The 17,300-nt window shown below is 42.4% G+C and overlaps 1 protein-coding gene across 1 annotated transcript in view; it reads left to right on the top strand.

The window, feature by feature from the left end:
* The window catches only part of LOC311236669 (dual specificity testis-specific protein kinase 2-like), a 117,458-nt gene that overhangs the window by 66,918 nt on the left and 33,240 nt on the right, over positions 1–17,300 (top strand). Inside the window, exon 5 of the mRNA XM_084324381.1 lies at positions 9,297–9,418. Within this exon, the coding sequence (XP_084180507.1) occupies positions 9,297–9,418 (122 nt within the window). The remainder of the gene's footprint in view (positions 1–9,296; positions 9,419–17,300) is intronic.

The raw sequence follows: 17,300 nt of genomic DNA, 5'->3' as shown, positions 1-17,300 counted from the left end.
CCTACCTAGTTGTTGTGCGCATGTTCTAACCCTGAAGTATCCGCACGCTTCCTCCGACATGTGCGGCAACAGCCAGTGGCTCTCCTGGCAGTGAGGGCTCTCATTGGTGAAGTGTAACACGTGGGAGGTCACGCTGCCTTCATCAAGTCCTGCCTCCGCTGAGCAAGCGCCCAGACCTGACCTGTAGGCATCGCTGTCCACAACGCCAGTTTCCCACCCACGGCTTCCCTCCCCCTAACCCAGCCAAACGAGTTAGTATACCGATCAGCCCAAGCCTAGGCAATGCTGACTCGGGGAGTCTAGACCGCAGTCTCTTGCATTGGTGACGAGCGCAATCTCCGCTACGCTACCTGACCGCTGTGTTTCTAATATTTTCTTATCAAATATATATGTCCAGTCTATTATGTCTAATCAATTTAATCTAAACTATTTAATCTAATCTGTCCATCTATCTATAGTTTTAGCTGCACAACATGTATGTCACAATCATGTCCATAGCTGCCTGTACTAGGCGTGCTTAGCCACGAGGTACTTGTTAGCTAGCAGTCTGTACTAAGTGAGCTTAGCCTTGAAGTACTTGTTAGCTTCATCCACAGTCAACAACCGCACTTTGTCCCCGTTCTCCGGCGTAATCATCAGCCTGGCCAGGTATCGGAGGCTAGGCCTGAGCTTGCGCTTGTAAAGTTGTCCCATCACCTTGCTGCACGAATCCGCTTCAAGGCCCTCGACCTGGCATACCGTGCAGCAAAGGGAACCACTCCTGCCTACCTGGTCAATGGTCTCTAACTACACACCCTCAAGACCCCTACGCTCTGCATCTTCTGGCCGCCTCAGACCTACTTCTCTCCGAGCTCCGGGAGGGTCATCAAAGAGAAGTTGCCTATTCTCAGTCCTTGCCCAGTCGACTAAAGACGCACTTCTTCAACCATTATCTAAAAAAAATAATAATAATAATAATTCAAATCTAACCCTAACTAACCTTACACTTGTAGCACTTGTCCTAATAAACTAACCTACACTGTAGCACTCAACACTTTGATGAACATTGTTACTCAGCTGATAGAGTTGTGCCCTTCCTGATGACTTGTCGTACAGAACTTGTAAGTCGCTTTGGATAAAAGCGTCAGCTAAATGACTAAATGTAAATGATGACGGGCCTAGGTTTTTCGCCTTGCTTTGGCTTTGCAGTGAGCAATCTATGGGCGCGGTCCAGTTCTGGTGGGGTAGGCAGGGTTTCTTCACCCATAAGCTGGGGTAGTACGGCGGCAAAGAAGGTTGTTGGTTGCGGGCCCTCGATCGACTTGGGAAGTCCTATGATGCGGATGTTGTTGCGTCGATTCTGGGCTTCAAGGTCCTCAGCTTTAGCTAGGGATGTCCGATATTATCGGCCGACCGATATTATCGGCCGATATCGGCAGTAAAATATCGGTATCGGTTTAAAAAAAATAAAAAAACAATAACAATATTTGTTATATATATATCCAGTGAAATTATTAGTTACCTGAAATTATTCCGTTTTTTGGACGGGGAAACCCTGCATATATCGGTATCGGTTGATATCGGTTGATATCGGTATCGGAAATTAAGAGTTGGACAATATCGGAATATCGGTATCGGTAAAAAAGCCAATATCGAGCATCCCTAGCTTTAGCTTTTAGCTTAGCATGGCTACCGGTTAGCTCGGTGCATGTACCTTCCAAAGTTATCAGCCTGTCACTGACAGAGTCCGCATTTGTCTCCAGGGAAATAATACGCCGCCTGTTGTCGGTCACAGCCGCTTGCATCTGGTCAAGTTTAGAATCCAGGGTAGCGATGGCCATCTTAATCTCGGAAGAGATAGCCTCCTTGTGGCCAAGTTGGTTAATGCGGCCATGCTAAACTCACTATCGGCTGTGTCGTCTTTTGGCATGTTGTCTTTCTTGGGTTTTGCGTTTCTGGATGACATTTTGGTGAAGCCAAGTATGTTATTAATTGTATCGCTACATATATACAAAAAGTTGAGATAGTTTTGGAGTCTCAAAAGAGTACAATTTTAAGAACATGAGGGAGGGAGGGAGGGAGGGAGATACACGTCTACTCCTCGTTCACCATTACCGGATGTTCAGGAACACGTATTAATGATTGCTTCCCATTTCTTTTTTTAAAGTCTGGATTGTCTTTGTCCAATGAGAGACACTTTGCGATTCTTATAGACCTTGTGGATCAGACTGTGGTTGTACTGGGCGGCTCCCAGGTCTGCATTTGTCGAACTGTGTGAGTGTGAAGCAGGGCATTGCTTAAAAAGAACATCTGTGCTTAGTGAACCTATACCCTATTTGTTTTTGGCATTTGATCTGTCTTTACAACTTTACTATCTTACTGTAATAAAAGATGATCCAGTCAACTTGTTGTAGGATTCAGTGTGCTGTGTATCTTTACGTATAATGTTGGGGAGTGGTTACCATGGTTACCTGCTGCCTAGCTGGAAGAAAGATTATAAACATTCTGTGAGAAGTTGATAGTTGGTCAAACTACACCTCAAGTGAGAAATAGTCCCTTTACTGATCATTTTAAAAAGGCAAACATTAGCTCCAAATACATTGATGCAGAACATGTACTGTATTTCACAGAATAATACTGCTGTATAATTTGTTATCCTTCAGAAGAATGATATTAGACTTGGTCCTTAAAATGAACGGAAGTGAATGAGGAGCCTGACACCTGATAGGAAAGGTGGTGACAATGGGCACAGCAGTGGTTGCTAGCTTACTCGTAGATACACTTAGATAACTTAACACTTAGGACTTTTACTTTTACTTTTAAACCGACATGGTACAAATTTACACTTACTGTATATTTCTGTATATTTTATATTAGAATGTAACATAGGAAATGTATATCCCGGACCGTATTTTATTCTTAGGCTTATTTTTATTCTTATTCGTGACTTTTGTTTTTGTCTACCTAAATGTTTACTGTTTACTGTGAACGAAATTTCCCTCAGGATGAATAAAGTATTTATATTATATTCTATCTATAAGGCTGCTGAAGTTCTACTTAAGTCAAATTACTGCTTTATTGTCCCCGTGGGGAAATTCGTCCTTTTGCATTTCAAGTTTCAAGTTTGTTTATTAGTTGTCACAATAAAATACATGTACTTCACGGTGAAATGCTTGGTTCTGTATGAGCCCATGAGAGTGTGTTTCATACAGTAAAAAAAAAAGTAAGTAAAAGAGGAATATACAATACAATATACAATCTAAAGTACAGCCTAAGTACAATCTAAGTACAGTGAGTACAAATTTGTAAGTAAATTACTACTACTACTACTTCTACTATTACTACTACTATTACCACTAGTACTATTACTACGGTTACTACTATTACTACTACTACTACTACTACTACTACTACTACTACTACTACTACTACTACTACTACTACTACTACTACTACTACTACTACTACTACTACTACTATTATTATTACTAATATTACTACTATTTGACCCCTCCTAACCACTTAGGAGCAGCGGGCAGCCACACAGTGCAGTGCCCAGGTACCAACTCTAGTTGTAATGCCAGTACCTTGGTGGAGGGAGGGTAATGGCAGGAGTATGTAACCTAGCCTGCATGTCTACTAGGTTGGTTGAGCTGGGAATGTACAGTATGAAAAGCACTGATGTGATGAGAACACATTTCCTCTGTTGATTGACAAGTTTATTGAACCTTTAATCTCAATGTTTATAGAACACTGCCCACAACAGGTATGACAACTTGTTGTGACTTCTGAAGTATGAAAGTCTTGGATGTGGAGCGTACAGTGTGTGTGTGTGTGTGTGTGTGTGTGTGTGTGTGTGTGTGTGTGTGTGTGTGTGTGTGTGTGTGTGTGTGTGTGTGTGTGTGTGTGTGTGTGTGTGTGTGTGTGTGTGTGTGTGTGTGTGTGTGTGTGTGTGTGTGTGTGTGTGTGTGTGTGTGTGTGTGTGTGTGTGGTGTGTGTGAGTGTGTGGGTGTGTGCCTGTCTTCACTTTCCTAAAGCATCCAGGAATAATTACAAGCCTTGTGTGTCTCATGCCAATTAACCACCCAGAAATCCGCAGGAATCACCATGCAGAGCCACTAGCAGGGCCGTTTCTTGCCATATGCGGACTATGCGGTTGCATAGGGCCCCCGAAGCCACCAGGGGGCCCCCTAAACTGGCTTTTTTTTTTTAATATATATATATTTTTTAATAAAATTATTTATTTATTATTATTATTTTTTTTAACCCAGCCCTAATAGTAACGCTATTCAAATTTCAGTTAGTGAATGTTAGTCAGTTTTACTTTTCTTTATTGTTTTTGCAGGCCAAATAGTCCAAAGTAAGTGAAAGTAAAGTACTGAGTTGTTTGGGCAATCTAGTGGATTACAATACACATAACAATCATAATCAGGTAAACAGTCATTTGTAAAGGTTTACACTTTCAAATGAACATTTCCAAATCCAGGTTCCCAAGCCAGACCGGACATTACATAAGCACAAATGAACAACCTGTAATAAAAAAAATAAAAAATCATTGCAAACAATATAACAACTTTCACCAGAAGGCTGCACCTCCCATTGTATGCATGGAGCTAAATATGACGCCTTTGCTTAATCTTTTAAACCAGCTACTAGAGCAGACAACACATGCACAGGTAATAACACTATAATTACCCTTGTCTGGACTGGCATGGGCTCAGAACACACACACACACACACGCACACGCACACACACAGCGTGAGAGAGAGAATTGGAGAGACGGATGGAGAGCTGGAGGGAGATAAAGGGAGGGAATGATAAAGAGAGGGATGTAGAGAGAGAGAGAACCCTTTCATCTGTCCAGGTGAAATAATTTGTGCTATAGAGTTGCCAACATCAATTACTGTTTTTCAGCAGAGTGTTTTGAACATGTTCGCTCCTGACTCCTGCGTTAGTTCCTTTCTGGTAATTTCCCCTTTGGGGCCAAATAGGGTCATGTCACTGTAACTGTATCGAGGCCAATAAATCATATGTTTATTTCCTGCTATTGTCCCGCATGTTTGCACAGTGCTGGAACCGCAAGGCGATCAGATACGAATCACAGATGGCGGCGGATAGAAGATAGGCGGATAAAACGTCCTGAAAAGGCAGTGATTAGCCGTGTGCCGCGGGCCGCGACGGTACGAGTCACAAAGTTCCCAGAGTTCCAGAGGACCAGAGCCAAACACATGCTATTTACCAGAAGGACATAATTGTTCTGTTGAGCTTGGTTTGATCCTGAAAGACCAAGTTGAACCTCCTCAGGAAGTTATTAAGACTCTATAGAGCCCTTTGCTGATTGTAAACAAAGATGTTTTGGCTCTGGAAGTCTCCAGGGACAAGTCTGGATGAACTCACGCGACTCCCAGCTAACGTCCGTGCGGATACCTTCACCTATAGTCAAGTGCTTTCATCCAGAATGACCCTGGAGCTTTTTCCTGTGGAAAGACGGCAGAGTTTAATAATAGTCCGAGCACGTCTGCGAGGAGGGCCATTAAACACCAAGGATCCCGAGCCGGCTCACTGCGGCGGAGAACGAGAGCTGCAGAGACGTCACTAAACCATTCGTCTATAGTTCAGGTTTTGAGAGTTAACTCTGTGATTTCAACTCAAAAGATATGTGTGCACTTTTGGAAGCTTAATTGGTCATTTTGTTTATCTATTCAATTTGTGCATAACAGCTCAATATGTTGTTGTAAATGCACTTCTGTTCATTCTCTGGTGCCTCAATGAATACAAGGAGGGCTGTTTAAAAGGTGGGTTGGGAGGCGTCATTTATGGGTAATTGGCTTATTATAGATTTAAATTACATATTAGGATTTAATTAATTATTCACCCACAGGAGTTTGTAAGATTAGCAATTGTAGGCTAAATTGGTTCTGGACTATTGGAGAACGAAGAACGACACCTCACTTTCACTGGTCTTGCACAAAACTATTATAGTTATTATATTACTTATTATAGTACTATTATAGATTAGGTATGTGAAGTTAATTAAAATAATGGTGCATAGCTATTAATAGCTATAATAATAGCTATTACGTTTCAATTAGTTATTCACCCACACACCCTAGTTTGTAAGATTAGCAATTCTAGGTTAAACTGGTCGTGGACATAGTGGAATACACACGCACGCACGCACACACACACATGCACGCAAACAAACACACACACACACACACACACACACACACACACACACACACACACACACACACACACACACACACACACACACACACACACACACACACACACACACACACACACACACACACACACACACACAGAAAAAACATCTCACCTCAGCACTCTTTCACATGTAGCTGAATGTATGCACGTTCTTTCATCCACACACGCACACTTTCCCAGGGTTAAGGCACTGAGATCCACCCCCATTGCTACATGAACCTGGATACAGATTCACAGAGCAGTGAGATCCCACCGCTGTCACCAATGTAACCGAGTGGATTTGATTTCCACTGATTTCGACATCTGACCAATTCTGACTTTCAATTTCGGTCGATACAGAGTATGGACCAAATCGATCTGAAGAATATAGACTTGGAGCAATAGTTTGGAGGACATTTAACAAAAAAGATTGATATATAATCAATGTATCTACATTAGGAAGATCTACCATGCTTCTACCATACGGATTACGGTATGCACCAAATATGCAGAAGATTATAGCTCACTTTGATTTGATCTCTGACTTGTTACATGTGGCTCCTGGTTGGGTTGGTGTGCGTGGGTTGGGTTGAATGCCTGCCAATGGGGTAATTTAGCTGGATATAATGGGTAGCTTATACGCATTTCTTCACAGCTTAATGACCATAATGGTTAGTTCCTGAGAGACGAAGGATGTAGTAAAGTCTCTAACCAGTTGAGGAAGTTATTACTCTCTCTCCCCCTTTTCTGTGGTCAGGATCTCAGCATGCTTCTGTCTTGCCTGGAAGTGTCTTGCTGTGTTTATATGTAACTAGGTGTCGGGCGCTCTAACAAAATATTTTACACATATTTTTGCTCGTGTGACTTTGTAGAGTAAAATACATGCAAGTCCAGTATTTATGTGCTGTACTCTACTGTGCTGTGGTCTACTGTTCTGTATTCCACTGTTCTGTATTCCACTGTTCTGTACTCTACTGTGCTGTACTCTGATTGATTGAATTGATTGAAAACTTTATTAACAGATTGCAGAATGGGTACACTACAGTACAGCTCAATACATACAATTGTTAAGGGGATGCAGACCAGAGAAAGACTTTCGTCTTGTTTACATCAGGGTCCCCCATTTTCAATTCATCATAACATATATGACACACACGAGTCACGACATACAGATAGACAGTACTGCTACATCTATACATTTATGACATACCAGATTTGCAAATACAGTACTGTTTGTGATACAAAAAGTGTCCAGAAAAAGAGTGTATATACATTTGACGTAGAAACTGTACATTGGAGGAGGTTGGGTAGGTGGGGCTGTTCTGTATTCTACTGTTCTGTACTCTACTGTTCTCTACTCCACTGTTCTGTATTCTACTGTTCTGTACTCTACTGTTCTCTACTCCACTGTTCTGTACTCCACTGTTCTGTACTCTACTGTTCTCTACTCTACTGTTCTGTACTCCACTGTTCTCTACTCTACTGTTCTGTACTCCACTGTTCTCTACTCTACTGTTCTGTACTCCACTGTTCTGTACTCTACTGTTCTCTACTCTACTGTTCTGTACTCCACTGTTCTCTACTCTACTGTTCTCTACTCCACTGTTCTCTACTCTACTGTTCTGTACTCCACTGTTCTGTACTCTACTGTTCTCTACTCTACTGTTCTGTACTCCACTGTTCTCTACTCTACTGTTCTGTACTCCACTGTTCTGTACTCTACTGTTCTGTACTCTACTGTTCTGTACTCTACTGTTCTGTACTCCACTGTTCTGTATTCCACTGTTCTGTACTCTACTGTGCTGTACTCTGATTGATTGAATTGATTGAAAACTTTATTAACAGATTGCAGAATGGGTACACTACAGTACAGCTCAATACATACAATTGTTAAGGGGATGCAGACCAGAGAAAGACTTTCGTCTTGTTTACATCAGGGTCCCCCATTTTCAATTCATCATAACATATATGACACACACGAGTCACGACATACAGATAGACAGTACTCTACTGTTCTGTACTCTACTGTTCTCTACTCTACTGTTCTCTACTCTACTGTTCTGTACTCTACTGTTCTGTACTCTACTGTTCTGTACTTTACTGTTCTGTACTCTACTGTTCTGTACTCTACTGTTCTGTACTTTACTGTTCTGTACTCTACTGTTCTGTACTTTACTGTTCTGTACTTTACTGTTCTGTACTTTACTGTTCTGTACTCCACTGGCCAAGAGACTCTGTTTTATAGTCAATGTCAGCTACAAGCTACTACAGTAGTAAGCACAATGTAGCTACTGTAGGCTGGTAGTGTAGACTAGGCACTAGGGGACAATCATCCCTTATTATAATAGAAGTCTGAGTTGACCTGCTGTGTAAAGTATTATTATAGAAGTCTGAGTTGACCTGCTGTGTAAAGTATTATTATAGAAGTCTGAGTTGACTTGCTGTGTAAAGTATTATAATAGAAGTCTGAGTTGACCTGCTGTGTAAAGTATTATAATAGAAGTCTGAGTTGACCTGCTGTGTAAAGTATTATAATAGAAGGCTGAGTTGACCTGCTGTGTAAAGTATTAATATAGAAGTCTGAGTTGACCTGCTGTGTAAAGTATTATAATAGAAGTCTGAGTTGACCTGCTGTGTAAAGTATTATAATAGAAGTCTGAGTTGACCTGCTGTGTAAAGTATTATAATAGAAGTCTGAGTTGACCTGCTGTGTAAAGTATTATAATAGAAGTCTGAGTTGACCTGCTGTGTAAAGTATTATAATAGAAGTCTGAGTTGACCTGCTGTGTAAAGTATTATAATAGAAGGCTGAGTTGACCTGCTGTGTAAAGTATTATAATAGAAGGCTGAGTTGACCTGTTGTGTAAAGTATTATAATAGAAGTCTGAGTTGACCTGCTGTGTAAAGTATTATAATAGAAGTCTGAGTTGACCTGCTGTGTAAAGTATTATTATAGAAGTCTAAGTTGACCTGCTGTGTAAAGTATTATTATAGAAGTCTAAGTTGACTTGCTGTGTAAAGTATTATAATAGAAGTCTAAGTTGACTTGCTGTGTAAAGTATTATAATAGAAGTCTGAGTTGACCTGTCGTCCCCTTGTTGTCCAGGTGATGCACAGCACGTCCCGTAAAGTGACGGTGGTGAAGATATACAAGAACGACGTGGACCAGGACAGCATCGTACGAGAGATCAGCCTCCTGCAGAAGCTCTCACACCCCAACGTCGTCAGGTACCCCTCCATTCATCAGCACGTATCAGTGCCACCATGGCCAGATCCGCTGTTCAATTGTCCTTCATTGTGCCGTAAAACATTCTCTCAAAGAGAGCCGTCCTCATCTTCTTGTTGCAAGATCGTGGCACGACAAAGCCACTCTAAAGGTGTGGAGGCACGGGTTAAAGGTCAACAGTGTGGAGGCACGGGTTAAAGGTCAACAGTGTGGAGGCATGGGAGGCCTATTCTTTCATTGGAGCCGAAGAGTGCTGCCGAGTGCTTCCGCGTTTTCCCTGATTGGTTGCGACACGCCCCGCGGCAGCGTGGCAGCCACAGAGCGGAGCGGCAGAGCTTGCGGCATTATGTAGCCGTAATCCCTGATGTTTTTCCATCGACGCTTAGCTCAACTGGTACGCCGCCGTGCTGTGGAGCCTGCGGTGCGGTTGGTCACAAGTTCGAATCACTTCAATTTTTTCTTTTTTTCTTTTTTACGTTTATCATCTCTCGCTGAGTCGCTATAAACGTGCATTCTTCCGCTGGTTAAGTTTAGGCATTCTTTCGGAGTTGGTTAAGGTTAGGGTTAAGTTAAGGTTAGGCATTATTTCGGAGTTGGTTAAGGTTAGGGTTAATTTAAGGTTAGGGAGGGTTAAGGTTAGGCATTCTTTCGGAGTTGGTTAAGGTTAGGGTTAAGTTAAGGTTAGGCATTATTTCGGAGTTGGTTAAGGTTAGGGTTAAGTTAAGGTTAGGGAGGGTTAAGGTTAGGCATTATTTCCGAGTTGGTTAAGGTTAGGGTTTGTCACAGAGAATGCCTGTCTGTCTTTCTTGACGTGGAGGATGCAGCCTATTTCCGCACTGCCGCTCTCTCGCGCTGCCGCGGTCACATGGGCGTCATGGCCAATCAGAGAAACGCGACGCACTCTTCGGCTGTGAAAAATATAGACGCGCATGGGGGAGCATGTCTTCATTCATGAGTTGAGCATGTGCACAGTGTCTATGGTCCATTTTCAGATACACTGGAAACCTATGGAAGAGATGGCAGACAAAGGTCTGATATACATGATCTCATATCAAGGCAAGAATGGAAAATATCAAAAATCATTTCACCTCCAACTGTTCCTGTGGAGCTGCTCAGTGGCCAACAGGCTGAGACTGTGGTTGTACTGGACACCTCCCAGTTAACAGTGTCAGCCTGTGGTTGTACTGGACAGCTTCCATGGTAACAGGCTCAGACTGTGGTTGTACTGGACAGCTTCCATGGTAACAGGCTCAGACTGGTTGTACTGGACAGCTTCCATGGTAACAGGCTCAGACTGTGGTTGTACTGGGCAGTTCCCATGGTAACAGGCTCAGACTGTGGTTGTAGATTAATCCCCTTGGGGAAATTCAGGGTATCTCACAGCTCACACAGCATACAGATGTTGACAGTTCACATTCAGTTTCACTTATGTCTGCATCATGAATAAAAAAAATAAGCACATGATAAAATCCAATTAAATCACATCTATCAATATCAATAAGAGCGTGGTGAGATAAAAGCAGGTGTATAAAAACAAGTGTGTAAAAACAGGTGTATAAAAACAGGTGTCTAAAAACCAGTCTATAAAAACAGGTGTAAAAACAGGTGTAAAAACAGGTGTATGGGGAACAGGTCAAGGTCCCCCGCACTATATTGCGCTGTTGTACAGTCTGATGGCAGTGGGGACAAAGGACCTCCTGTGCCGCTCAGTCCGTGAGTGCAGGGAGATTAGCCGTCCGCTGCGACTGCTGCTCTGCCCCACCAGGGTGTGGTGGAGAGGGTGGTTGGTATTGTCCGTAATGGCCAGCAGCTTGTTCTGCATGCGGCTCTCCACCACGGTCCCCAGTGGGTCCAGTCTCCTCCCCACCACTGAGCCAGCCTTTTTCACCAGCTTATCCAGCCGCCTGGCATCCCTGGCCGTGGTATTACCACCCCAGCAGACAGCGGCATAGAGGAGCACACTTGCCACCACTGCCTGCTAGAACATGAACAACATTTCCCCATACACATTAAAAGACCTGAGCCTCCTAAGGAAGAACAGCCGGCTCTGTCCTTTCTTGTAGAGCGCTTCCGCATTTGCAGCCCAGGCCAGCTTATCGTCCAGGTGCACGCCTAAATATTTGTACGTCTGCACCGTCGCTATGTCGTTTCCTCGTATGCTGACCGGTTGCAGAGGTGGTTTCGACCTGCGAAAGTCCAGTATCATCTCCTTGGTTTTCGTTGCGTTCAGGAGAAGGCCGTTCCGTTGGCTCCAGTCACTGAAGGCTCCCACCAGGTCCCTGTACTCTCCCTCCTGTCCCTTCCTCACACACGCCACAATCACAGTGTCGTATTTTTGTGTCTATGAAGTATATGAGGACTGTGTAACTAGGAGGGATATGAGGACTGTGTGTCACTAGGAGGGATATGAGAACTGTGTGTAAGTTAGTGCTCTCACCAGTATCTCACTATGATTATAGTTAGTGCTCTCATTACTATATAACTATGGAAAATGAAATTTTCCTTCTTGACTAAGCTATTGTTGTGATGTGTGTAAGTGAGGTGTGTGTCAAGAGTTACTCCAAGGTAGGGCTGTCCCCGACTAAGGATTTGGATGGTCGACTAGGATTGGCCAAAATTTGCCGTTATTCGACTATTGGTCGACTTAAAAAAAAAAAAAAAAAAAAAAAAGTATAATATTTTTAATTTTTTATCAATCCATTTGGGCTGTGGGCGGTGCTTAATGTCTGAAGGAGTCGACTGAAGGCTTCTTGTCCTCTGCAAAAGCATGCAATTGGTCCACTGATGGATACATCTTGATATTTGTCTAGTGTGTTCATTAGATGGGTGAAATCCTCTTTCTGTGCCTGTTTTCGTAGGCAGTTAGCCTCTGGTATGCGTGTCATTAGCGTTAGCCACGTTTCTATGCCTCTTTTTTTTTTTTTTTTTTTATTGATCTTTTTCCCCCCTCCATTTTCCTCCGATTTTCTCCCATCCCAATGTTAGTCGTATGCCAATTCCCAGTCCCTTCCTGGTCGCTGCGCACTTACCCCCCACAGTCAGATCATCTGGGAGAGTGGAGGCTACCACGTGCTTCCTCCGACACACGTCCAGCCAATCACCGCTTCTTTTCACCTGGCAGCGCGGATTCTCATCGAGAGGGCGTAGCGTGTGGGAGGACCACACTATCCCCCTCAAGTCCTATCCGCGCTTAGCAGGCGCCCCGACCGAACTGTAGGAGTCGCTGTTTACAACGACCCGGACCCACCCCGCCAGCTTCTCCCACCCTCTAATACAGCCAATTGTATTAGTGCAGACGGCCAGCCAAGCTGGTGACAACCCCGGAGCTGTGAGCTGGATTCGAACAGGCGAATCCAGCTCACAGCTCCGGGGCTGGTGACGAACGCAATCTCCGCTCGGCCACCTAACCGCCCGTATGCCTCTTTTCTTTTGAAAAAATTATTAAAAAAAATATATTTATTAATTTTATTTTAATTTTTTTTATTATATTCGACTAAGAGGTTGGCCAGTCGACTACGGCCCCTTTCGACCGATTAGTCGACTAATCGATTAATAGGGGTCAGCCCTACTCCAAGGTATTTATTACTAGTGCCTGTTGTCTTTAACTGTAGTGTCTGTCTGCTGTCTTCATAACCACACTGTGTCTGTACTTCTTTATGATCTCCCGTCCTCCCCAATTTTTTAACTCACCAGCCACTACTGACACACACATTGGGGGATGTTTTATTTTTAATTTTTTTTATTGATATTTTTTCACAAATCTTTCCAATATTCAAAATACATCTTTCCACAGCATAATATGCAACATCCAAGATTCGTCTTTTTCTTTTTTGTAACAACATACAAAACATGTAAGAGACCCACCGAGTGCGGTAGTTACAGACCTTTAAGCCTCCTCGGAACCGATATCAAACTGTACTCTAAGGTATTAGCCATCAGACTACAAAAGCATATGACGTTTTTAATTCATCCGGACCAAACAGGCTTCATAAGAGGCCGCCTGATCACTGATAACATAAGACGATTACTACACGTACTAGATGCTAACAAGGAAGACAACACACCTAAGGCGATGCTGTCCCTGGATGCAATGAAAGCTTTTGACAGGTTGGAATGGTCGTATCTATGGGCAGTGTTAGAAAGGATGGGGTTAGGAAAAGAGGAAAAGGATTCATTGATATGATTAAAGTATTATACAAAGACCCATCGGCCATGATTACAACAGGTACAATCACCTCCGAAATCTTTCCAGTATCACGGTCTTCCAGACAGGGTTGCCCCCTTAGTCCCGGACTATTCGATCTATCATTAGAGCCTTTAGCACAATATATAAGACAATCCCAATCCATAGAACCAATCGTAATCAAGGGCACACAACACAAAATTAGTTTATATGCGGACGACGTAATACTGTTCATGCAAAACCCCAACACCGCATTGCCTCATATTCTCAAGTTGATTGAGGACTTTGGAGATTTATCGGGATTTAGGATAAATTGGCCGAAGTCGGCCTTCCTCCCACTTAACGCCCCTGCAAAAAGAAATATAACCCTCCCAGAAGAGATACCGATGGTAAAACACTTTAGATGTTTGGGAGTTGAAATATTCCCTACCATAAGCCAAACGGTGAAGCACAATTACATAAAAATCCAAAACAAAATCAAATACGACCTTGTCAGGTGGTCAAAACTTAAAAACTCAGTACAAGCACGAATATCAATAATTAAGATGGACGTCCTACCTAGAATCAACTTCTTCAGCTCAATGCTACCGTTACCCCCTCCAAAGGGTTACTGGAAAGAATTACACTCCTCCACATACAAATTTATTTGGAATAACAAACCACCACGTATAAAAAGATCCACCGCACAGAGAAACAAAGCAGACGGTGGTATGGCATTTCCAGATTTCCACCACTATTTTAAGGCATACACTTTAAGACCACTGACAACATGGTTTGATCCCCAAGCATCAGTATCCTGGAGAAATTTAGAAGAAAATATAGTAGCTCCACATAGGCTGAAGGACATAGTGTACACCAAATTATCAATTAAGCAATGCGAACGGAAATTTGGCCCCATAATCACTCATGCAATCCGGATATGGCGTGAAACACAAAAAAAAGACTCTATCCCACATACATGGCATAATCATACTCCCTTATTCAATAACAATGCACTCTTGATTGGAAAACAACCTATAAGATTCCCTAGATGGGAAAAGCAAGGCATACACACATTAGGAGACGTTTTCAACAAACAGGGTTTTTGTAGTTTTGATGAGATATGCAAAAAATTTAATCTCACCAAGTCCTCATATTATTTTTACGCACAGTTATTGGCATGTTTGAAGGCTCACGGTGTTCCATTAAGGATACCAATTGTACACCACAGATACCACAAATTCTTCTATGAAAGAGAGACATCGAGAGGTTTTGTTTCAGATTTTTATCATCAATTACTAACGGCCTCGTATGAAACCCTACATCTAGACTCAGTCTGGAGGAGGGATATACCAGACCTGGAGATAGACTTTGACTGGCAAGAAGCCTGGGCAAATGTACGCCTTGCATCAAGGAACCCGGACCATCAACAAATCAATCTTAACTATATTCACAGGACATACTTAACTCCTATAAGACTGAACAAAATGGGTCTTAAACAAGACTCCAAATGCTCCTTATGTACAAATGGGGATGAAGGGACATTTATGCACATGTACTGGGACTGCCCACCAGTTAAGATATTTTGGAAAGAAGTGACCCAGCAATTGTCAAATCTCTTAAATCTGGATATACCTGTACACCCCTCTGTATTACTGCTGAATGATGTCTTTGAGCATGCAGTACCTCCACAGCTAAAGAGATTGGTTTTATCCGGTATCACAGTGGCTAAAAAGCTGATAGCATCACGATGGTTTCAACCGGAAAAAATGTGCCGTAAGGTCTGGATTCTTACATATCTCGATGTGATTTATCAAGAAATATCAACAGCTAGAATTTTGGGTCTCAATGAATCCAAAATGGCAATGTGGTTAGAAGTGGTGGAGAGAATAAAAGCCAGCATATAATGGTAGTGTCTGGTTAGGAACAAATTATAATGGTTGGATTATCCAATGGGGGGTCCGGGAGAGGGGGGTACGAGCTGGAGCATATGTGTATTTGTATATCCTATTGTGTGTTGTCATGTTTGTTTATGTGTTTGTTTAAAAAATAATAAAAAAAAAAAAAAAAAAAACATGTAAGAGACTCATACAAACACATTAATAACTGACATGGAAATTAAAAAAGCACTTACCAAAAAAAAAACATTACTATACATTGTGCATATATATCCCTGATGCACATACGTTATATGTAGACCGATCTACCTGCAAGCAGGTATGTGCTGCATCTTCTATCGGGATGCCATCTTTCTCCATATTGCACGTGAGAGGATGCGGCTCAGATATATGTAGGTGTGCGTGAGAGCATGTATGAATGTGTGTCTCAGATATGTGTATGTGGGTACGTGTATCACGTAAGTATGTGTGTATGTCTCATACGTGTGTGTGTGTGCATCTCTCAGGTATGTGACTGTAATCCTACCTCTTGTGTGTGTCTCGTATCCATGTGTGTCTCTGCCCCCTGTGTGAGTGTGTATCTCAGGTATGTATATGCATGTGCGTCTCAGCTATGTATGTGTGTGTCCCCTATGTATGTGTATATCCCCTATATGTGTAAGTGAGAGCTTATGCTTCAACTATGTGTATAAGTACGTGTGTGTATGCCTGTTTCCTACAAGTGAATATGTGCATGTATGTGTGCCTCTGGCATGTATATCTCAGCCTTGTGCATATGAGTGTGTGTAATTCTGTTATGTACACATACGAGTATGTGTGTCCTAGACATGCGTATGCGGCTAAATATGCGCATGTGAGAGTGTGATAGAGAAAGTGGCCATTCCATAGATACACCATCCGGACATACAATCTATGCATATACATACATAATACAATATAAAGTATAGGTACCATCAGGTCAGATCCCCTTTTTCACATTCATCCTTGATAACACTGTAACCCCACCTTAATCATTCGTCCCCAGACCGTTCAGTCAGGTGTAGAAAACTGTCCCATACCTCAGCAAAGATATCCTCTCTCCCTGCGACTCGATATGTCACCCTTTCATATGATGCTGTCCGGAACATTAGTTCCATCCATTCTTTAAAAGTAATATCAATGGGTGATTTCCAATGTCGTAATGCAATTCTACATCCTGATATCATGGCCATTCTATACCACATTCCCCGGTATTTAGGCAGTTTAATCCCTTTCGGTACTATACCCAACACACATGCCATTGGGGAGTTATTTACCTTTACATTCAGAACTTTACTTAGGAATATCACAATTTGATTCCACATTTTCCGGACTTTCTCACATTCGTATAACATATGTAGTAAAGTGCCTGTCTCCTTCTCACATCTCCAGCAGATGTCACTGTCCCTTAATTTTAGTCTGGCCAGTTTACTAGGCGTCCAATAGCTTCTGTTTAAAACTTTGTAAAAGATAAGTTGTGATTGTGCCTCCCTAGAGAATTTACCCCATTTGGACACCAGCTTCTCCCATATTTCCTCAGTAATATCCTCATGTACATCGTTCTCCCAGCTCAACCTCAGACCCGCCAACTTGGGTGCATTGTGTTCTCTTATAACATCATATAATCTTGACGCACCGCCTTTCCTACGCCATCCTTTATAAAATATTTCTTGAATTGCAGTAATCGGGCCACATTTTGGCCCTCCCATTGATGACGATATACAATGTCTAATCTGTAGGAATTTATAGACGTTTTTATTATCTATACCAAAGTCCTCTCTAATATCCTCAAAAGGTAATACCCCA

Source organism: Notolepis coatsorum (assembly GCF_963971535.1).
Source record: "Notolepis coatsorum genome assembly, chromosome: 11".
Taxonomy (NCBI): domain Eukaryota; kingdom Metazoa; phylum Chordata; class Actinopteri; order Aulopiformes; family Paralepididae; genus Notolepis; species Notolepis coatsorum.
Note: the sequence above shows the minus strand (reverse complement) of the source record. Positions and strands in the feature narration are given on the sequence as shown.